This window comes from Pararge aegeria, chromosome 17 (genome assembly GCF_905163445.1).
Source record: "Pararge aegeria chromosome 17, ilParAegt1.1, whole genome shotgun sequence".
Classification (NCBI taxonomy): Eukaryota; Metazoa; Arthropoda; class Insecta; order Lepidoptera; family Nymphalidae; genus Pararge; species Pararge aegeria.
The window spans coordinates 10,551,967-10,576,912 of NC_053196.1; the positions used below are offsets into that span (position 1 = coordinate 10,551,967).

Sequence of the window (24,946 nt, forward strand, 5' to 3'; positions counted from 1 at the left end):
TTCCTTCTATAGACTACTGTTTGACCAGCTCTTCCAGCCTATTAAGCTTCCATGGCAAGCGGAGTTCTACTCACTATAGCAAAGCGGGATTTAGCGGTTTTTTTTATTTCGTGGTAATGGATGCCACCACATCACAAACAGCCGCCTGGTGGTTGGGCCACGGCAACGCTTGAAGAAATAGGGTAAAAAACCTCGACTTTTTAAAAAGAAAGAATAAGAAAAACATCTATGGAAATAGAAAATTGACCTTAAGGGCAAATTTATTTTATTTAAAAAAAAGAATAAAATAAAACAAAAAGAATAACAATAGACGCGTTTATTGATTGTGTGACAATATTCTTACTCTTACTAGTGCCACGAAGTGATATGATAACAGTACAAATGTCTGTTGAAGTATTGCATTGTTTCCAATTATATTACAAGTCTGTTTTAAAGAATTAAGTTTCGAAACGTATACTCTTAGTAACAATGGAAATTTTGGTAAACAAGCTCAGAGCACGGAAATTCAACCAAAGGAAATAAAAATGGCGGATTATATTCAAAATAAGTTATGCATTCGCCAGTTTTAATTGCAGCTACCTGAGTTTATTTATCTTAAATTTAAATATTACAAAAAGTTTCGGAAATATACAAGCTTTAATATTCTCATTTGATATTCAAAAAGCTTATTACTTTACATAACAGCATTAAAATCTTCCATATCTACCAGAAGTTGTGTTCCATGCTTTGACAGAAAAAATTGATAAAACCAATGTGAAACTTCTTAAGCTTACCCTTATATACTGGACTTATTAAAATTCTTCATAATTAATATAATTTTATTTGAAAATTTATAATAGGTATCCTAGAGGATCTCCGACTTTATCTATGGATGATATGCTCGAAGTATTCAAAATATTATTATTTACAATAACGTTAAAATAACAAATTTAACAAAATATTTGTATTCGCATTTTCATGCTAGTTGTAATATTATAACGACTTTAAAGCCCCAAATTTTATATTAATTTTTATAACCCAATTTTACCCACCTCTCAAATATATTAAAATTGCTTTGGTAGTTTTTTGACTAACAAGAGATCATTACAAAAGTTATCTCTTAAACTAATTTTCGCCAATATAATGTTGTAACAATATTTTACAAATGCAGCTAAACGAACCAATTCATCCAAAATGTTAATACTATTTATATATTTTTTTACAATTCCCTACCTACGTGTCGGATTTCACGAGCAGCGAAATCTTTAACTATCACAATAATTATATCTAGGAACGCATTAAATCTCTAACCTATTTAGTTTACAGAACTAGCAGTTTTACAATTGTCATGATAACTAAAGAATTAATATGCACTGGGGGTAATATTCTATCTAGGACTTCAACGAAATAAAAGAAGATTAATTCTATGTTTCTCCGTCCCTAGTTGGGTAATGTCACCGTTACGTACTTAAAAGTCTTTAAATTAAACCATTTTCTTTATCGCTCATTCGAAAGGCTGAGGCCAAAGAGGTGGAGGTGGCGGCAGCTGGAAGGGCGAGGGCTATGTGGATATTGCTAAAGCTGAAGGGCGATGTGGGGCGTGAGGCGTATGCGGAGAGGTTCCAGACGGCGAACCCGCTCCAGGAGAACAAGTAACTTTACCCATAAAGGATCGAATATCATCGAAACACGCATCCTGTTCTGTGTCAGCGGAACTCGGAGAGTCGCCACCTTCCGCCTCGTGTTTCTTCAAATGTCGGTCAAGATTCGTCTGCTGTCCGAAACATCTATCACATAAGGGACACCGAAACGGCCGCTCCTTATTATGTATATTCCGCACGTGACGCTGCAAGTTCGAAGATATTGAGAACGAACGCTCACAGTACTTGCATTTGTAAGGCTGTTCTCCCGTGTGGGTTCGGAGATGTCGAGTTAAGTTAGCACTACGCGGGAATACTTTTCCGCAGAACTTGCACGCGTACCGATCTCGAAGTTTTCCCGAACCCGCGCTCAGTTCGCGAAATTTCGCATACGCGCTTGGTTGTCTGTCCGGGCCGTCAGTACCGAGAAGTGGGGATAAAAAATTAAACGGGCTCGGCACGTACGGGGAATGCGAAGAACTCAAAAGAGAATCAGAAGCCGTGTGAAACTGCGGAAAACGTGGGCGGTACATTGCTTCAATGAGACTGTTGTTATGCTGGGGATGTACTGGCATCGGAAATGCTAAGGCGGGTGATACCATAGGGGAATCTTCCCTTTTTGGTTCTACTGCTTCCACATCGACATCAGTTGTGTCATTTTCAGGAGTTTTACTTTCCCTATCTACTGGACTATCAGGGGGAGAGTAAGATTTAACTGATATATTACGAACAGAGTTATGTTCATCGTTCTCCATATCGGATTCTTTATCGTTTTGCTTCCGTGTAACTGATAAATCAAGTGGTTGATCACTTTGCTCTTTCCTTGATTCTTCTTCGACGTCAGAATATACAGATTTGTTGTCAATTTCTCCGCGTAAAGTCTTTGACAAATCTTTTGGCAATCTCGGTGAAACAGATTTTGTTCCTGCTTCGTCACTGCACAACTTCATTGATAAATTGAATGGAGAGTTCCGTTTCATTTCCTCCCTTGAAAATCTGAACGGGGCGATTGATGTAGACATTGGCATGACAGGCGAAGGTCGTTGCTTTGAAGAAGCTTCTTCAGCGGAAGGAGGAGATTGTTTCACGTATATATTTTGCGGTGTGGACACTCGCTCAACATCAGTTTCCCTCTTCTTCATTTCAATATCGACGTCCATGTTTTTCTTCATGTCCTCAAGCGAGGTTGTACTATCCATACTTTTAACTGACATGCGCCCTTCCTGTTGTTTTGCGACTAAACTAGCATTCATAGCCATATCGCGTTCCATAGCTAGTCTTGCTCCTTGAACATTAAACAGGAGTGGACTTAAGAATTCTGGGGGACAAGCGGCCGCGGCAGCAGAAAATAATGCTGGATAGTGAGCAAACGTGTTATACGGTAAAGGCAACGCTGGTCCTCTGTACATCGGGAATGGGTTTGTATTATTTGGTGTATTCATGACGTTGGATAAAGATGGTATCTGTTGTAGGCCTTGCGGTAATTGTCCTCGTAGATTAACGTTCGCTGCTGATGCTGTGTCACAAAATCTCTTATGTTTAGTGAGAGACGCATAAGATGTGAAGGACTGTCCACATTTTCCACACTCTACCAATGCTCTGCATGCCACATGCATTCGTTTGTGGCGGCACAAATTGGAAAACTGAGTGTATGCCTGAAAACAGAAAAAAAAAGAGTTAAAATTTTTCATATTTACAAAAACATCGTTACTTCAACAACAGATGCTATGCTATTTGATGCTATTTGAAAATTTTATCTATAACCATAATTATTATGCATATACATAGAACAAGGAACGTATAAATAACTTTAAATTTTAATCGAATTGGAAATCAATAATAAGTATGAGAACATTAACATCACTAGGGGTGGGTGGGCGTGATAAAAATTGTAGAGTGAAAAATAAACTGATTCGCGTAGTATGGCTATGTTCCCTAAGGCAGTACTTCGGCATAGACTCGTAATAGCATAAAATATGGTACTTACTTTAAAGCAAACCTTGCACTGGAAAGGCTTGACGCTGGAGTGGATGTGCGTGTGCTGCTTGAGGCCGGAGGAAGTGGCGAAGGTCTTGCCACACTCGGGGCACGCGTGGCTGCGAGCTCCGACGTGCTGCGCGCGGATGTGGCGCTGGAGGTTGGAAGGATCGGTAAATACCTGAAATAACATCAGGTTTCGAAACACGTGATAAATTTGATACTTGTTTCATTTCAACCTAATGCTAAACGAATCTACTGAAAATATTGAGAGAAAACTCTATAGTTTCGAAATACGTGGCAAGTTTTAATAATTTATTAGTTTTAACTAATAAATTAAAATAAGAAATAGTAACTTCTAATTAAAAGAACCTGGATTTATGGTCTAGATTTTATCTTCTTTATAGTATTAAAAAAATTCACGAACTTAGCCTAACATTCGAAGTTAAGTTAAGATTTCATTAAATAGTTCTGTGGCCACTTTACTTATTTAACTAACGTTTGGGTAAAGCACAGAAACCTGGGGCCTAACTCTATTCTTAATAATACACATGAAGATACTTCCTAAGGATCTATGCACATACATATTTCAGTATGTTTGGGCTTCACAGCACTCAAATAATATGGACATACGGCTTAAGGTTCCAGTTTGTAGAAATGGTTTTGACAAATGAGTCTTATAGACTTTTACACATCAGGGCATAATCCGTTAAATTAAAGGGAGGGATGCATAGGATGTTGAATGGATAAAGGCTTTGAATAGCAAGTAACTTCTTATCCCTAATCCTGATATATCGGGCTAGACCATCCGCTAATGCACATTAAGTCTAATTTGTTATAATCCACAAAAAACAGAAAAATCTCTTCGGTGCAACTTTCAATTTCTACAATCTTTACATTGCCAAACAGATCTTCTGTTTTTCGCCTCGACATCCACTTATCTGCTGTTGACTTAAAATGAAAAATTGCTAAGTGATCAACTCACCAAATGAGTCGCCTTTTATACCTTTCTGCCCAAACCTTATTAAACTTATACTCCGCCCACCTCATAACACCATAAGGGATAAAATGAAATCACACCTTCGGACAATTCTCGCAGGGGTATTTTCTGATATCAGTGTGGGTAAGTGCACGATGTCGTAGAAGAAGCGCGCGTGTACTATACGCTCGGTTGCAAAGCTCGCAGTGAAACGCCGAAGCTGGTTGCGCGTGCGCTTGTACCAAATGACGATCTAGCCTGGAATAAAAGAGATAAATTATTTATTTTGTTGTTTTCACTTGAAACAGAGAATGGGCAGCACCTACGACGAAGAAACCTTATAGCGTCTTAGCAACATAAATATTTATTTTTTTACATCTGTATGTGTACAACTGTATCTGAAATTGATCATTTCACGTAGTATTTAAATTATATTTACAAACTATTTAAACAGTGCAAAATTTCTTATACGCTCTTCAAACTAATTGTTAGATAAACTTACTGAGAAAACAATTTGACAGATTTTCTTTCACAACCATTGTCTATATGCCTTTATTCTTAATAGATAGATAATGTTTGCCGATTTAAAAAAAATAAACCTCACTTTTCACTTAAAAGTCTTACTGTGGGTTACAGCCGCCTTTTAATTTTAATATTACCTACATAAGATACTTTTTCTAGTATGGCAACATTGATTGTGATGTATTGCGATAAAAAGCGCTAGCTTCGTAGCACACCAATGGAAAAGAGGTTTATGCAAACCGAACCATCTATTGTATTTTCTTGCAAACTAAATTGTGCAATTTGATTTAATATTCATTCAGCGCAACATGAGATTCCGTCAATATCCATAATAGAAAGTGAAAGATAAGCTTAACGAACTGGTATCGGCAAAGCTGCATTAAACGTCTCGGATGCAAGTACAGGAAGACAAAATAATATCTATATCTAGACCCAAGATCGCCTACGCAGACGACTTATAGCCACCCGGCTCATACATAATTCAAACGTGTTTTGATTCCACGCAGCAAATGTTCCAATTCATTTTTGCCATAAATCCTACATGTTTTACGTGTCAGCATAATATCATACACGAAATTACACTATTACTCATAAGTATTATTATATTTTGTTAATCTAAGCTAGCCGACACTGTCAGAACATTCATTCATCTTTAAGCTTACATACGTAATTTAGAAGATGAATGCGATAACAGCTACGTAATCGATACACATTCTTTTATGAAATTATCGATGATAGAAAATTTCTTCATCTTGTTATTGGCTTTGAAGTTAGTGATTAAAACCACTCAATTGTGTATCAACATCGTCAAAATCATCATAATAGTCTTGACCTAGGTCGGTTATTGTGTGTGCTCTGCTATGAGTACACCTACATTATTGTGGTTATTATTATCATGGTTACCTATATCATCATCAAAATTATCATCAGCCTATCTAATGCCTTGCCGATAAGCAAATTCCTCACTACTGCAATGCAGTTTGACTGGCTTCTATGAGTAAACAATCGCATAGATACAGTAGCTTTATATAACAGTATTCCTGATAACTGATACAAGAGCTGTACCTATTATGTCTCATTAAAGTTGCATAGAAGCCGTTCGTAAGAGTGGCAAAGCTGGTTTGTCTTTGCGCTTTCCTGTCATGTCAAATGATGAATTCAACGTCCATTGGGCACTAACTGGTCAAGTGGTCGCACGCAACCCTTACCGCCTCTAGCTACAACACCTGTTGCATGTTACATAAGAAAAACTGTAGTTGACCGGATTATAATCGCAACTACGCCTGCTATCCTAGTACGAGTTGATACTTCTTAATTTGTGATGAACGTCGTAAAAGGTATGTTTGTTTGAATTATTTATTGTACACACAAATACAAAGTAATGTGATACACAATGAAGAATCTTAGCCTATATCTTGTATTTGTTTTTTAATATAGTTATTGATAGCAATCAGATAGCCCTCCTATACATCTATTGCCTACAAACAGAGCAACACTTTACGGGGCATGCGAAGAACACGTCCCACGAACTGCCTCCCTGTATCGCCCTTAAGTATTTATTCCGGAAACCACACCCTCTAAATCGGAACACAGAAATGCTGCTTGCCGGCAGAAGTAAGCATGGCCGTAGTACTTCCCCGGGCGAGCTCTGTCAAAATCCGATACATAGAATGTGCCAGTTTCAACGGATTTTTACTAAAAAATTATGAAATACAATGATTACAAAATTTATAAAGTTTATAGAGAATAAAAAAAATTCAAGATCACTAACTACGTACTGTTGTTTCGAATTTCAGTGCTCCGAAACCATCGTCTCTTACGACGTGCCCAATCTCGTTATCTCAAGTACTTATTTGTGGATGTATAGAGGAACTCGACAATGATTTTCGTTTTCGTAAACTCATACTAACCCCTACTACGATCGGAAATATTGAAGACTTTGGAGAAAGGCCATACAATGTCGGCCTGTTCGAAATCCCCGTACTCGTACTTGACAATTTGATAAGACTAAGCGTTTTCACTCTCCGCGGCGCCGTATCTTTTAATTAATCTCAGAAATAAAATAACATAATGGTTCTATCGGCCGCATGTTACTTGTCGATTGCGTAGTTTTAGTCCTGTACTGAGTAATCCAGATAGCAAAAGTGTACGATAGCTTATTTGATTTGGTTTATTTATTCGTAGATTGAGAGCGCCATTCTGGTTCTGCATCGCGCAATAAATGCTCTAGTAGAATTTATGTTCTCAATAAAATATTGTTAATACCAAATACGGTGTAATATACAGATTCTTATAGAGTAACTAAAAGAATGACTTTATAGAATAACGGAAGGGTTATGACTTTCACATTTAATCTTTTTTTGTCTATCTGTCCGCTTATATTTCAGATATCATGTCAGGTTTGAACAAACAAGATGTTGTTCTTCTAATTCTTTTTCTCAAGAGAATCTTCAGGAGCCTTTAAAATTAAAATAAATTGAAACAATAATAATAATAAATATAACAGGAATTAGATTTTAGTCATGAGATATTTTGTCTAGAATAACTTATTGTTCAGAATATTTTAAACGAGAACTAAAAAAGGAACGTAAAATGAACTAAAGCAACTAGATTTTCTCAACCAGAACCACTATCTAAAATAAATTAGAGTTAAACCATACAGGAGAATAGTCAATTATAAGATGTTAATCGTGGAAGCGATCTACGTGTTCTGCGATTGATAACATCCAATGAACAACTTTCGTTCAAAATCGAACCATTTAACTCCACCCACATATACTACTGAGATCAAATGTAGTGATAAAATGTCACACCATTAGGTAGGTACATAAAATTAATTAAGGATAACAAAAAAATACTAAATCTTCAGATGACAAAAAACAGTAAATCCTCGGGATCAGAAAATCAATTTAATAAATATAAAAATTAAAAAGACACTACAGAAAAATCAACAGAACAGCAAACAAAACTAAAAGAGCTGAACTAAATCTAGGAGCATTTATTGCTTTACCAAGCCTTATCTGCAAACCTTACAGGCTCTAAGATTACATTTATTTTACGAGCAAAACTTAATATCTCATAATACCTACATTTAGATAAATAACGATAGATTTGTTTAAATATGTGCTAAATTATTTTTGATGTAGTAGCTTCGCAATAAAACTTTTGATGACCATAGCTTGCAACATTTGCATAGATTTTAATCTTGTAGAGACAAACGGCGTGTCGTACTTCCTGTTAAACTAAACCGTTATTTAGCTCTTCTAAAAGGACCTAAGTACGACGATAGGCTAATTTTGAAGCTACGACTATATGAATTTCAGACATTTTTACCCCTTAGGTATAAAGGCAGAAGCCATAGAGCAATTATATTGTTTTCGTTACTCGAGATGAATTGCACACGCCTGTCAATTTTGAAGTTATACTTCTTTTGGCGCGTTAGGGTAAAATGAGAGATGTGAGGGTAATATTTTACGATGCGCGCGCACTGCGTCAACGTCTTAGTTTTTCTATAAAAGGTTTGACAGTTGACTTTCAATAATTCAAACAATACCTTTTTTATATTGTTAGTGTTGCTTTTTCTGCAAACGTAGCATAAGGCGAAAGATACAATTTTTGAAAAGATTTTTATCTTGTTACGCCAAAGAAGTATAACTTCTAACGCGTGTACATACGTACATACACGTTTTTTTTTACATTTGTCGGTTAATTCCTTGGAAATAATATTAAAAAGTGTCATTTTAGCGCCACAGTGGCCTAATGATGTACTACCGTAGGCCACAAGCTTACGTTTTAATCATGTATTGTAGACCATTATTGCTTACAATCACAATTGATTCTGAGTTCATTTGCAAAATAATTCATCAACAGTGTATGAATGGAGATTATAGTTGTTTTATACTCTAGTTGGGACTGAGTTGAGAATTCATTATTACTTTAATATTAATGAAGGATTGCTAATAGTCCTAAAAAAATCTCCCCGGCTTTATCACAACATGGTTAATGGTTAGGGCAGACTAGCTAATTTTAGTATTGGCGATGGACGATTAAGTCGCTTATCGGATGTGCATGCATGAAATCTCCAGTTGTGGCGATTCAGTCCCATAAGTAGCTTGATGTCTGATAGTTACTAAAACGCAATGTAACTTTTAATAAAGAACTTAGTGTGATACCACTGTTGGACGCAGAGAGTTGCTAAAATAGTTGAGTTGCTAGACCTAGATATTATATGTATGAACGCTTCATAATTGCCTGTGATAGGCCTACATGAAAAAGAAATTTTGAATTTGAACGCGACGCAACATTGTACTGCTTTATTATCGTCAAAATATCATTATATCAACCTAGTACCAACCAATATTTTTTTACAGGGCACGGGTCTTCTTCCACAATGAGAAGGGGTTAAGGCCACCACGCTCGCCTAGTGCAGATTGGTGGACACACACCTTTGAGAACATTAAAAAACTCAGAACAGGAAAACTATCAGGGATGCAGGTTTCCTCACGATGTTTTCCTTCACAGTTTAAACATTGGTATTTTAATTGCTTGAAACGCACATAAATTAGAAAACTTGAGGTGCGTGCTGGGATTCGAACTCGATCCACCAAATAAAGTGAGATCGAAGTTGTACCCACTGGGCTATCACCGTTTTCGCTTTATTTAACATATTTTTTGTTACCCCAAAATCTATTTGTTCTCCGAGCTTTGCCAGTATAGCTTCTATGTAACTTTGATTCTTCTAGGATCGGCTAATTTTAATTAAAATTATTTGATCTTGAAGAGATATTTCGAGCATAGCTATCTCATTTCAACGCGTCAATTTTCAAGTACTAATGAAGTATTTACTATAATTGTACTAACTGTACTTTGGCTACTCAGATCATTAACAAACTTTATCATCAACCAACAATAAAAAACGGGAATAGATTAATAATGTTTCGAAACCTGTGCCAATTCCATTCATTTCAGGGGCAACCGTAAAAGGGCGTCAAATACGTAAATCGTAATAAGCGATATCGTCTTAAACAAGTTTTACTCTAATTATGACAACTTTAGTAACACGAGAGACAAACTACTACAGGTTTTTGTAAGAAAAAAACATACCCTAACAAAAAATACCACAAGAATGTCGAACTATATATTTAAAATCAATTTTATAAGACAACCCAATTCATTATATTTATATCATACCTATCAAACGTGAAATATCTTCACAGTACAAAAAAAAACAATATACCTATCTATTTATTATTATATTAAATGTCAATGTGTGAAAAAGGCACTTGAAATTCAATTTACAATCAATGTGAGCTGAAGTAGATTTATAAATAAAATATTACTTGATGGACAACTGATATTTACTTCTCATACATTTTTTTTAATATATGGACCTTGAAAATTTGTGACACTCATCATCATGTTGAAATAAGTATATGATTTCCTGTTTATCAGATAAGTAGTTTTTGTCTGTACCGTTATAGCAAAAACAGGAGTTGTACACTTGCAGGGCATGTAAAATAATAATAATTATTATTATTATTTATTTCAGGCTTTACCCATACAATTTAAGATCAGTTACGACATAATGTTGAATGTAAAGAATACACCGGCAACCGCGCCCTTAGGAACGGAACACAGCCAAGCTGCTTGGCCTGCTGCCCTAAGATTTCCCCGGACGAGCTCTTTCACAAAAAGCTTTACTACTGAAAAGTATGATGCTATTGGTTCTAGAGAGTTAAAATTTGGAAGTTAGTCGTTGTTTTCACCATTTTGTGTCACAGAATAGATGAAATTGAGCGTTCCATCAAATATTATAGTCCCCAAAAGGGATGGTCTATATCATTCGATGCTGGATGAGTAGGTGTCTACTTCAACGGTTGTAAAAATTATTACTCCCACCTGTCTCTTTTACTTTTTTTTTCAGGATAAAATAATCTAATCATTGTTTGTTAATTATGACAAAAATTCTATTGTTTCAAATCCAATAGGGGAAGCTCGATTTTACGCCAACTAGCTACGCGTCGCCACGTTACAGCTAGTGTGACGCGCTGTATGACATTATTAACATCAAAAGAGTTTTAAGTATGATCGCCAGTTAAGAAATATACACGCCGAATATGTTTGAAGGCTGATTAAATATAATATCAAAATAATATTAATGATACTACTAGGTAGCTAAAGTAATTGTCGCATTAAAACTCCATCGATCCTTGATTTGCCACAAATATTTCCAACAACTCATCAAATAGTGATGACACGATAAGAGCGAGGATACGTTAAAGCGGCTGCATGTCGATAATCAAGATTTTGCATTATTGACGAGGCGACGCGACGCTTTGATAGAATATGATGACACACGCTATTACAACTAAACATCGCCTGTCAAATTGTTCAGTTTTCAATGAAACATTTTTGTAGGCATGTAAGTTAGTAATAAACTTAAAGATCCTTTACGTAAGACTACAAATCATGCTGAATTTGATACGCGAAATACACACAAACACATTTTACGTCACAAATTGCAGTTAAACTCTGCTCTACACCATGTAAGATTATTGTCTAAACCTACAGTATAACTTATCAACGGATAGTAATATAAATATATATCTTGTAAGTACATTTCGAACCTGCATAGTTGAGCAATATTCTGCCAGAGTAGTCGATCACAAAATGAATGTGTACTTTATATATTATGGAGATTTGAAAAATTACGATGTTGCGACTTCGCATGCCTGCAACAAATTATCGACGCGTGTATTATCGAACGAGTACATCTTTAGTAGGTACAGTGAAAATCTTAAGTGTAAAATGACATTCGCTTAACTTATGTCTCGATACAGCTTACTATTTTAGAAGTGAAACAACGCGAAGTCAGAAATAAGACATTATAACTGCCAACAGGTTGGCCCGCTACCATTTTAGCTACATCATTACTTACTAGTTTAGATTGCCGTCAAAGGTTACAATGTGAGCTTATCACATTTTAGTAAGTATTATCCTAGGAGAAGAAAGATGAAACGTATAGAGAGCGGGAAAGAGTGTGAGAGCTGTAGATGGTATATCGTTTTATCATTAGACGACTAGGCTGCCAGAATTGAATTTAACTTTATTTTCATGTTTCACTTGTATGGCTGCACGCGTAATTTTTTTTTTTTTTATATTATTTCAAACTGTCCCTGGTAAATTAAAATATAAGGTTCATTCGTGGATACTTACGAGTAGCTACGTATTTAAGTCGACAAAAGCCGTTGGAGCGAATTCATTTCTTACAAACCGTTGTCTTAACGATTACGAACATATAAATGTTTTCTAAAGAAAAGTTGTAAAACTAAAGGCATTTAAAAAGTTTCCAAAGGCATAATATACCTGTAGTGGCGTGCATATAGCTTATTAACAGGATAGGCATGAAGCAGGAAGATGGCATAAAATTTAAAAATCCTCCGACTATTAACAGTTACATCAAGAAATAAAGGTAGGCAGTTTTTTTACGATTGTATGAAGTGCACGCCACTGTTAACCTGTAAGTCTACGAAAATTAATACTAAAATATCAAATATGAAAACTTAAAAAAACGTCTTAACTGATCAGTCCAGTGTCAATCGATACTACTTGGTTGAGCAATTTTCTGATGACGGAATAGTTACATCTACTGGGTTAATGGTTGCGAAGACGTTTGAAATTGATTGACTGCTTCGTACAGTCTGAACGGATGCCCGAGATAAGAACGAAAAGGAATGAATGATTTGAATTCAATCGATCATTTTAAATCCGCTGGTAGATAACTATTGTTTTTCATATGGTATATATTCTAAAATCAAACCAGTTTCTTAATGCGAATGTGTTATTTGTCGTCAGATAAAAGTGCACTTTAATCTAAATGTCTTATTGGAACTTTATCAGAAATTCTTAAAAAAAATATATAAATTAAAATCGTTACCATATTATTATCTCAAGTGCCTTATTGGTCTAGTAATTGACATGTTTTACGAATCACGAGGCCCGGTTTGACCAATCATGAGGCCAATAGTTGATGGATATAGGTTTTTTTTTTTTATGTCATTGTATATCATAGATTACTTGAAAATAAAGCAACGAACGTTTTAAACGCGACCTGATGTAAGAAGAAGTCCTCATTTGAACCTTTAAAGTTTCAGAATTGAAAGCTCCCAAAGTATATGAAGTAGGTACCTATATAAGGAGCTCCTAATAGTATCCATATTTTATAAATAGGCCTCAACACTCTCTATTTAAGTATTTCATTTACCAACGCCACATCGAATGAAAGCATAAATTATGTTATAATAATATACTTACGCATCTATAGTAGGATATGGGGCGTCACAAAAGGAGCAACGTGGTTCAGTTTCCTCTCTCTCTTCGTCTTCGGTCAACGGCTGTGAGCTGGAAGAGTGGACGCTTGAACCCTCACGGCCTGTAATATAACATGCATAATACGTTAAGAAACTATTAAACATTTTACTGAGGCAATAAACTCGAAACAACTTCAATATTATTAATTTGTATAGGTAGACACTATTTACAATAAATCTCGTAAGGAAACCGAATGGCAAGAGGGGTTCTGGGTGTCATACCAAAGGGATATTACCGGTATACGCCTTATTATTTTGTTAGGACCAAAGACACAATAATTTAGACGACGTCAAAAGTGATTGTCAATTTCTTTTTATTTGTATATATATAAAATAGTTATAAAAACATCTGCAAGCAAAACCGAATGGCAAGAGAATTTGGTCACTCCATACTATCAATCCCAATTACTATACCATACATAATAAATTCGTAACGAACGAAAGCATCATCTAGAAGACGGCAAAATGTGGCTTGCAGATTATAAGAAGGAAAATGGGGGTTTAACTTTCTTTGTTTGTAGAGATTTAGCTTGATTATCGATAAATCTGCTGAGAAAAACGAGAAAAATAATAAACCAGATAGATCATGAATACCCATCCAAATATGACTAATTATTTCACTACAGACAAAGAGATCATATAGAAGAAGTGAAATGTGATTCAAAAATCACGAATAGAAAGAAAGACAGCTTAACCTTTATTTCTAAATATAGATTATTATAAAGAAATCTAATGTTGAGGAAACCAAATGGCACGAGAAATTCTTGGCGTCACAGCAAAGGGACATTAACTATCAATCCACATTACCATACATGACTAATTATTTCGCAACGAACAAAGACATCATAGAAGACGTCAAATGTGATTCGAAGATCACGAGCAGGGCGTCGGAAGTATGAAATATGTTACATTGACACACGCAGCATTAATTCGAGTCACGACAAGTGAAACCACGCCTCGAACATTGTATAACGCCTGCATCCGCGATACCGATAAGCGACGAGAGTGATATCATCGGATTAGAATGAACTAGGAACGAAATGCAATATAAACCTAATAAATCAGAATAGTTTGTTTCTAAATAACTAAAATTCATTTATTTTAGCCGCTATCTTAATGACCAATCAAAGGTAAGTCGGTAGTATCTAAACGTAAAAAAAATATATCCAAAAGCCAAGGTTTAAGTTAGTCTCAGATACATATCGACTACTAGAGGTCAGTGCTATCGACGGATCAATCTCCCATGCAATTTCAATACGTTGATTGGATTTGACACTCATAACAACATAATATCTGGATTTAATTTTCCATCGCATTTAAAGTAGTTATAGATTTAATAGATAGATAATTACTGACGACAAACAATTTTTATAAAAGTTGAGAATGATCGAAAAACTGAAAAAGTTAAATGATTACTTTATGAGTACTTTAGATTTAATTAGTTAAAATTAGAAAAAAGACTTTAAATACTGGAGCAAATATAAAACGATCAAATTTAATCAAAATAAAACAAAAAAAAAAAAATGCTAATAAAGACAAAAAAATAATAAAAAAAGCTAAAAGTTATGCTGAACTTACCACAGCTCAGAAATTAAAACAATATGTTCTGCTTAAAATGGTTCAAGAAAATTTCATCAACCCCGGATCACTATGATGATACCAATGAAGGTGAGAGGTCAACTGAACTGTACAGGATGACAACACAACACTGAAGTGCTGCTTACGAATTATCAGGGGCATACACCCCCACCCCACCTGACATAGGGTAAATACTTGACCCATTCACATTGGAAACCATCTATGCGTGACTTATCCAATTTTTGTGGTATTACTAATGTGTTAATGAATTTTTTAATAACTTTGTAATCACTACGGTTACAGCACTATGCTGCTCTTTTGTAGTTTTTTTTGTACCTTTTGTTGTGTTTGTATAAAAAAAATTAGAGTTTAATGACGAAAATTTCTGATGGGTGGGTAACTCCATACCTTTATTTGTTAAAAAAGATTTATATTTTTGCTAACTGATGCCCGCGATTTTCATCCGCGGAATTTACAAATCCCTTTTGTATTCGTGACATAAAAAGAATGGCATATTTTAATCTCGGTCCTTTCAGCTAAGTCTATGCCAAAATTCAAGTCGATTGATTGGTTAGTTAGTTCGTGAAGGAAGAAAAAATTTATCACACTTTGGTATTCATAACATTAGTAAAGACTAGCGTTTGCTTATCAACTGCTCTGTGATTAGTGCTTTGTAAAGACTCAATAACATTTGCTTTATATAATATTCTAGTGGTTATCATAAAAAAAATCAAATATTTAATAACAAAATCTAAGAACCGAAATGGTTACCAAACCAGTTAGATTACATGCTATAAAATATTATTTGCAATATTAAATAGGTATCTTTAACATTAAAACCTTTTGGTGCGACGAATATGACAAACTATCATTAAATTAATTATTTTAAATGCAAATTGAACGTAACATTTATGGGACGAAAGCTAGAATTTATTATTTTAATCCGTTAGTAAAACATAAACCAAGTTTTACTACCAACAGATTATTGCAAAATTAAATGTAGGCTCAATCAAAATCTCGAATTTATGATTGATATAACAAATATTTTATCATAATAAAGTAGTAACGTAACTTGAACTAATACGAGAGGAATTTGATACAGGATTTCATTTCGACATTATAAATAATACTAAAATTTATTTTGGCAATTCAATAAGTTTCTAAAAAAGTGTGAAGCTTTGTACTCTTCATAAATCATTGGTACACAAAATGAATAGACATGCATGCATGCAATGCTAGGTATATATTTAATATATCGATTCCGAGCGCTACCGCTCCCTTATGCGCGAATGGGGAAACAAAAAAACATGTATCATAAGCTATAAAATATGTTATTGGATATAATGACTGCGACATATAATGATTGTTACTTGAATACCGGCATACCAACAATAAAACGCAAACATCTACCAATCAATCTGCAATCTTAAATCGTTGGAATCAGGAAAAGTCGATTTTTAATCGTTGTCGATAGGCCCAGTTCAATAAATAGTTTTTGTTATACAAAGAACGCATTGAATTCCATAAATTTATAATAAAGAGCCAATTATTTAATATGATATTTTTTTAATAACTATCTGATAAATAAAGTTCAGCAATAGTTTTATACCTAACAAAAGAAAACTTCACGCTTCATGTAAAAGAAAAGTTTTAGCTGACATCGTCAGATCATCGTGTCAATTATTTACAATATGAAACAAATATAAAAGAAAAAATTCGGGGTATGAGTTAAACATACATGCCACACGCCCTAACAGGTTAGCCCGCTGATAACTGAGACTGCATTAGGTATATTGTCAAGGGCTTGCTTGTATTTAAAAAAATGCCTTAGACGCACATAAGCATATAACAGGCCACTAAAAGACTAAAAGCCTCTCTCTCCCAACGGGTGAAATTGCCCATAATCACCACGCTGGGCTGTGGGCAGAGGGGGTGATTACAGTAGATGTAGCAGCACAGAGGACGCTGCTGCAGATTTTCCGTAATATTCCCCTTGTCGCCTCGTACGATAACTGCGGGACGAGGACTGGTGGTGAAAACTGTATTCTAATATGATCGAGTCCATACGCAGTCATATAATAAATCTATCACAAGGTTGCTTGGAAGCATCCGGCTCCGCTTTCATCTCTGACAAGATAGAAAAATGAATGTTAAAATGTAAATTGTTGATGTTTGAAAAGAGCAACTGCTGAGTTTCTAGCCGGCTTCTTCTCGGTAGAATCTGCCTTCCGAACCGGTGGTAGAGTCACTTCAAACAGACAGAATTGACGTTTCAAAAGTGCTTATATTAGGCCTACTTGCAATAATTAAATTTTGAATTTTATGTATTTATGTATAAAAAATTTAATATTTTATTACTCCAAAAGCCATAACCGCCAGTGCCCGCGAACGTTAAGTTTTCCCACGACGCCACCAAATGGTGTAGATGGCGAGCGCGGAGCGTGACGGTGACTTACCGATCATTTAAATTAATTTCACTGCCCCTTGTAACTGTCCCACCTGTTATCTTTCGCAATTTCTAATGACTTCTACTTATAAACGTTCGCTTCTATGAGAAAGTTTCCGTTGTAGATCTCACAGTATTTGTGATCACAGCTGTTCTGGTAAAAGATTTAAAAAAAAATACATCATCATCATCCCTCTAGCCTATTAAAGTAGCCTACTTCTTTGGTTTTATATATCCAGTAATAATTGACGGACTGAGCAGATGGTTCACGTAGAAAGTAATTGAAAACTATCAAAATTCGAAAAAATCCAAACTCATTTATTACAAGTAGGTCTAGTTTATACGCACTTTTAAAAAAAACATCTTTATTCAAGTAGGCCCATAAGTGGCACTTTTGATGCGTACATAAGAATTACACGATAGTGAGATGATGGCGATAACCACATTCGTAAACTTAAAACTAAAGCTACGAGTTTTCCTAACGCGTCCTTGTCTAAGAAGAAGACCACAACAAACTTAGCCGGGTGTTTTTTTTTGTTGAATTATTGCTCTAGCAACAGGTTCAGGTTGAAGAGCAACCTGGTTAGAGCAATAATTCACTCCCAAGCTTTTTCATCAATTACGTTGTCCTTTATACTATAATAGGACTTTTCTATAAGCTTACGTTTAATACAAACTTTGAACTTTTTAAGAGACATCTCCAAGATGTCAATGGGTTGTTTATTGTAGAATTGTATGCAATTTCCTTTAAACGAATTATGAATTTTGTGTAACCTAGTATATTGTATACACTTTCAAGTCAGTGTGTTTGTCTTCTCTACCACCGGTACAGAACGCAGATTCTACCGAGCAGAGCCGGCAAGAAACTCAGCAGATTGCGTTAGAGATGAGAGCGGAGTGGCCTGCGTCTAAGCAGCTTTGTCATCATGTAACATCGCCTATAAACAGAGCTAAACTTCACAGGGCATGCAGGGAGCACGTAATGCAACATGCCACTCTGTTGCCAACAATTACAGACCTATGTGTTAAGCTTCTTGTGTCTATAACTTCACCGGCAACCACGCCCTTCAGACTATTGCAGAAATAAACATGTCACTATCACTGATCCCTCAAAAGAGAGAGGGGTTTAGGACTTCGATTATTCTTCCATGTCAGAGGCTCAAACGAGTATTGTGACCTATAAAAATAACCATACTAACGACATCTCAGTAGGATTTAGATGGATGCTTATTTATAAGCTCCAGGATTTTATTTGATAAGAGAACGGTAGGTATAGCTCCCATTTTTCAAATACATATAATACATATAATCATACATATAATCTAACAACCGTTAATTTAAGTTTTATTGACTGCCTCACGTGTGGTTCGCAATTTTTAATGACGTCTACATTTTAATCTACCTTATCTTTATATTATTATCACCTTTCCCGGCTAATTCAACTAAAACTTTGGCACAGGCCTCCTTTTTCATACGATTGTTTCAAAACTCGTGTTAATATATTCGAAGTTTAATTTTTGTATTTAAGTTATTTTTTAATAATATTTTTATTTAATACTATGCCCTGATTTCAGTGGGGTTTTCCACCAACTGCTTTTCTACTAAAGATATGCTAAGCTATATAATAAGGGATGTGGACGCCTAATCACCAATAAGGACCTGTTATTTTTATAGCTTAGCTTAACGCTAGTGAAAACAGGTTCATAGAAGCTATGTTTGTTGGTCGCAGCGCATCTTCTAAACCATTCTTTACCCTTTTCGCTCCACCATTTAACCTTAGATGAAACAATCATATAGTTTTGGACCAGGGCATAGCAGATGCATAGCAGATGGTATAGCAGCTTTACTAAAATATCACTGATACATATATAGTTAGCTGAGGGATGAAGGTTTCATAGAAAACCTCATTAAAATATTTTCAAAATCTAAATGAAATTAACATGTAACAAATAACTGCTCAACAACAAATTTCCAAGTCTAAACTGATATCAAAAGTTGATATTCCCTTCAACGCTCGCGGCTTAGATTCTACGCGCGTCAGGTGCGTCGCACGCTCGCCGTTACGCCCCGCGGTGCGAACGGACCTTTACCGGTAAGGTACGGTACTATCAAACATTGCAGGATGCTGACCGATTTAAATCTATAATCATAGTTATAAAACGATACGGATTGAGGTGAATTCTGTATACAGATGGTACATGTGTCGAAGAGTGAATTAGGCCCAAAAATACTAATTCGAGAAAATAATTAATTCTAGTATAAACTCTTCAGATTAACATGCTTTTGAATTTAAACTGTGGTGGGAAAATAATAATAAAGCGTGCAAATCCGTCGGCACTCGATTTAATTACATTGTTAGATACTAGCGACCAGCGACTTTGTGTTATCTCATCAGAAAAAAATAAATCTCGTGGTACCTATGCCCGTTTCCAGAAAGCTACAGGCTAAGCTAAAATACCAACTTTATTACTTAAAATTTATAACTCGAAAGTTTACAAACTCTCTTTCAGTTCAGCCGTTTGGTTGTAGGTCGGTCAGTCAGAAAATGATTTTTATTATATTACTAGCTGTTGCCCGCGACTTCGTCTGCGTTTGATTTTGTTTTTAAAGTATTCAGTATCGCTAAGCTTTAAATGAGTATAGTAGTATATATATAACATGTGACTGCCAATTAATTATAGACAAATAATTTGAAATAAAACAAAATTGCGACTATAATTAAAGATCTAAGCTATTCTATCTCTTAAGTTGGACCAGACTGCTCACGGTGTACCAATTTAATTTTAAATCGGTTAAGTAGTTTAGGAGTCCATCGCGGACAAACATCGTGACAGGAGATTTATATATATTAAGATTTACTATCATTACTATTACGTAGTTTTCTTTTATACCGCTTTTATTATTCTCACATATTATACAATATGAAAAAACATTACGTGGAAGTCTGCCTTGCTATATCATGGCGCACATATGTAACTAATATTTTTGACAGTGATACCGTTATAATCTCAAATTTAATTTACCGTGTAGGGATTATATTTTATCTGATGATATGTTATAAGTAGCTGTAAAATAAAATTAGTTTAATTTCGCGAACCATCAAGATAGGAGCAGTACCAACTAATCTGCAAAAAAAATTCGAGGCAAATCTCTCGTACCAGATTTAACCCTTCACTGGGGGCGGGAATATTAAATTGAAATATTTCTATTTTATTGTCGGTAATATTTATTTGATTGTTAAATAAATACGCGATGTGGGACGCTGAGCGATTGTAGTTGGTTTAATGGAGGGTGAGACTATTGTCGTTGGTTAATTTTTTGATTAATCATTCTATTTGTGAGGGGATCGTCGCAATTGTGTAAAATATGGTTTTGCGCAAATGATTCGTATCTTGCAATACAGTACCTATTATACAAATAGTTAAAGATATACCGCAGTTAGTAATCAGTAAAGACAATAATTTTAAAAGTAAACGGCAATTGATTACTGTTTAAAATATCGATATCGTTGCAATTATTTTGCAGGATTTTGGTATTCTTTGTCTTATGGTAAAAGGAATTAAACTTTTTAATTTTATTCAAAAGTGACACTATGTATTTTAGTTAATAATATGTATTATAACCGATACATTTAGTTATTACCAATTGACGCCTTTATTGTCTTTTATCAGATCAAAATAAGATTTAAAATTAACGGCGTGATAATACGGTTTCCACATAACAATAGCGCATACGCTGCGTCGGACAAAGCAACGTCATCAATTTTAATCTGTGCGACAATTGCGCGATGACAAATGTCAACGCGCGACACTCATTCATTACGCGCACGAACGCACGCGGCCTATTCCAAAAAAGGAATGGCTAATAAAGGGTTAAATTAATATTATTATTATTTGACGGTAGCGATTACTATATTTTTATAATGCGCAAGATTATGAACTGTGTTAATATTGCATACTTACTTGGCTAGTACGTAAAACGTGTGAATTAAACTAAGTCTTATTTTTGTACAATAACTGTAATCTAATCCTAAACTAGTGTTGATAGTTTAGGATTAGATTACAGTTATTGTAGGCAGTTTACAGTTGACAATAGGTAGTTATTTTAGATACGTTTCCGTACCTTCAGTATGTTACTGAAATGGCTAATTATTCCACTACAAGTTAGCCCTTGACTGCAATCTCCCCTGGTGGTAAGTGATGATGCAGTCTAAGTTGGTAGCGGTCTAACCTCTTCGGGAATATGTATGTATGTATGGAGTCGTACCCCTAATTGGTTTCTACGCGAAATCGCACCGGAACACTAAATCGTTGGCACGGCACATCTTTTTTGTTAGGGTGGTAACCATCCACGGCCAAAGCCTCTCACTATACCAGATCAGAGAAAATTCATAAATTATAGATTCTTAAATTTCCCTGCCGGGAATCGAACCCGGGACCTTCTACTAAAACTCACAGCGCTCACCGTTGTGCCAGGGAAAATAAAAGCATTCGTCTAGATTTCAACCGAAATGAAATCATAATTTCATAAACTGACTACCGCTATATCCCGATTTTCTTGATTAATCGTGTAGTAGTATACCACTTCTGGGCTCAGGCTACCTTTCCCAAAAGGGATTTGTATCTTAGATCCGCTCGCATTGCTTCAGTGCAATTGGGCAAGTTTAATTTCATCAACGGCAAAGCTAACTTTCTAACCCTGGGCTAGTACCAAAACCTATCTTGACAGAAATAGCCAATGACCAACAATATAAACTAAAATCGAACCAAGCACCTCTCGTTACGTAGTACTCTTGATTCTTCAAAGAAGATGCAATTAATTGATTACACTACGGTTAAAACCACTGAAGGTGTCGCCAAAAACATTTAATAAAGCCAGTTCAACTTAACATTTACAAGTTTGGACACTAACAAAACAACTGAATAATGTACGCAAATTGCTCATAAAAACAATGATCGATCATCTTATCAAAAATCTGTCCGTCAAGCTTTTCCTTCCGAGCTTCGTACGCATTTATCTTGAACAGATGACGTGAAATTTATTAATCCTTTAGCAAAATTTTGTGTTATCGAAATATTGAATGAAAGGAGCGATAGGTGGCCTTAGTTCGGGCCTCATCAATCATGTCTTGTGCAAGAGAGCCCGGAGCATTTTGACAAACGCTTGAATGGAGCCACTGCAAATCGACTCTAATTAGGGATAATATTTAAGAGTCATTGTGGAATTGTGTAATATTTGTGATGCAGCTGATGTTTGGTCAGCCATAAATACACTCGTATGTGGGTGTCGAGGGTGACTTGAGAATTGTTTTCTTGTTGCGTTAGAATATGCATCTATTTAAATTCGTTAGCAAAGTAAACATATCAATGTTTTCTGTAATGATGAAATAATACGATAGATTAAATAATTAAAAAATAACGCATGGTATACACGTGCAAAAAAACCTAGTTGGTTGATTAAAATAATAGCTGTGCCCACCTCCAGTGTAAAAATTTTAGTAAACCTAAATATTACTTATTTGATATCTTAATTTTTCAATTCGGATTGGTAGTTCTTGAGTTCAGCACGATAAAAATGTATTCAGCTTTGATATATAAGTTTAAATAACGGTATATATAAATAAAAAATAATAAATATAAATATATAATTATATAAGTATGCAGATCAAAATTAACCAAACTAGATAACAAGTCAACAGCAGATAATTTTATATCAAGTCGGTAATTATGGACAATTCGAATCGCATAAATCACTGAGCAACGCCGGGTGCGACGACGCCGTCTACCGGAAGCGATGCAGGAAGCTTTGACGACCACTTGTTCATTTTGTATTCTACTGGATATGACAAGTTACTTAAACACTAATTGTACTGTGTTAAATGTATTATTATAATATCAAGGAACATACAAAATATTTTTTGTAGTTTGAAGACCCCATAAGAAACTTTTTATTAAAATACAACGAAAGAAACTGCTTGTAGCAAAAAAAACTGCTATAATTTTATTTTAAATAGTTTCGCAACTTTCGTCTTTTTCTTATTGTGTCTTTATTTAATCAGGAATTTGTTAATTTCTACAAGGACTTTTACTAATTTATCCTGAATGCATTTATATTTAATTTGATTAATATTTCGATTTCTGTTATTATTAAAAAAAAAGGTACATTCAGATTTTATAATATTAAATAGAATCCAGTACATTCTACTAGTCGGTGTGTGAATATTTCACATTATCAAAATGTTACAGTATTGAGATTAAATTGAAGAAGTATATATTATTATTTATTATTATATATTACTTTGAGTTAGATAGTCGTAGATAGATCTTTTGCTTAGAAGAGCTATTATTTGATAGATTAAATTGTCGGAAATAAAAATTGTAAAAATTTAAAGAAATGAAAATTAATTTAGCACTTCATATATACTGCAGAGCATTTCTAGTAAAAAGTTATCTATACTCATTCCCCTTATGGTAATAATATAACATATGCGTGATTTTTCACATCGACCGTCGCACGTCGCGATTTATCTAAATTAAATATCGCATGCGCGCGTGCCACCGTGTGTTCGCGCCCTACGATTTTTTATACATACAGCATGAGCGGGTTAACTTTGTCTTGATAATAAATATCCCGTTATTTATTTTTTACAATAACTTAAGTGGCGTTCATGTTTTTATTTCAGCGATTAAATATTTGCTTCAACTATAAAAAAAATATACATTTTTTTAAAACGTTTTCTTTTCACTACAAAACAAAGGCTGTGAGACCGAATTTAAGATACCTTGTCATACATCTGTCCAGCTTGACTTCATTACTTCTTTCATCAAAATGTGTTGTTACATCCACCGTTCGTGTTTTAAGAATAGCCTATTTACTCTAGATTTTCAGGTACTAATACTTTATTCAGTGAAACAAAAGGCAAATAAGAACGCCGTCAATTATTATTTTACCATTTAGACATGGTGGTTTTACTTTAAGGTTCTTAGAACGACACCGAGCACGAGCTACGTCTGCTCTCCGCTGCATTGCTAAGTGCGAGAACGAACACTATCGGTCAATCAACCCAGTGAACGCTCACAAAATGAAACTGTTCCTCTACTGATTTATGAGTTCGTTCCCTGTTACCTTTACCTAAATATTATTATTAAAAAAATTAGGTAATATTTTTAATGTGAAAGTGTATTTGTTTGTTTGTTTGTCCTTGATTTACGCCCTACCTAGGCAATCAATCAACTTGTTTTTTGGCATAAATTAGTCGATGAGACGGAGAGTAACATAGGTAGTACTTTTTATTCCACGAAATAAAACGGTTCCCATGGGATTTGTAAAAAACTGTAATAAGCGCGGACGAAGAACGCAGGCCACAGCGTATGTAAAATAACTATGGAGAAATGTCCTTTCATCATAGGTTCTATTTTTAATATTTAATACATATTTGTCACAGTATATAAACAAA

At 34.8% G+C, this 24,946-nt stretch overlaps 1 protein-coding gene across 2 annotated transcripts in view; it reads right to left on the minus strand.

Annotated features, from left to right (window-relative positions):
• Window positions 1–1,004: 1,004 nt before the first annotated feature.
• Window positions 1,005–24,946, minus strand: part of LOC120630951 (histone-lysine N-methyltransferase PRDM16-like) — a 56,069-nt gene continuing 32,127 nt past the window's right edge. Inside the window, exons 5-8 of one of the 2 annotated variants that reach the window (XM_039900320.1) lie at window positions 13,411–13,528; window positions 4,677–4,833; window positions 3,607–3,750; window positions 1,005–3,274 (exon numbers count right to left, since the gene is read on the minus strand). In XM_039900320.1, the coding sequence (XP_039756254.1) occupies window positions 1,541–3,274; window positions 3,607–3,750; window positions 4,677–4,833; window positions 13,411–13,528 (2,153 nt within the window). In that variant the 3' untranslated portion in view covers window positions 1,005–1,540. Of the gene's footprint in view, window positions 3,275–3,606; window positions 3,778–4,676; window positions 4,834–13,410; window positions 13,529–24,946 lie in introns of both variants that reach the window. The other variant, XM_039900319.1, reaches the window with a different exon arrangement.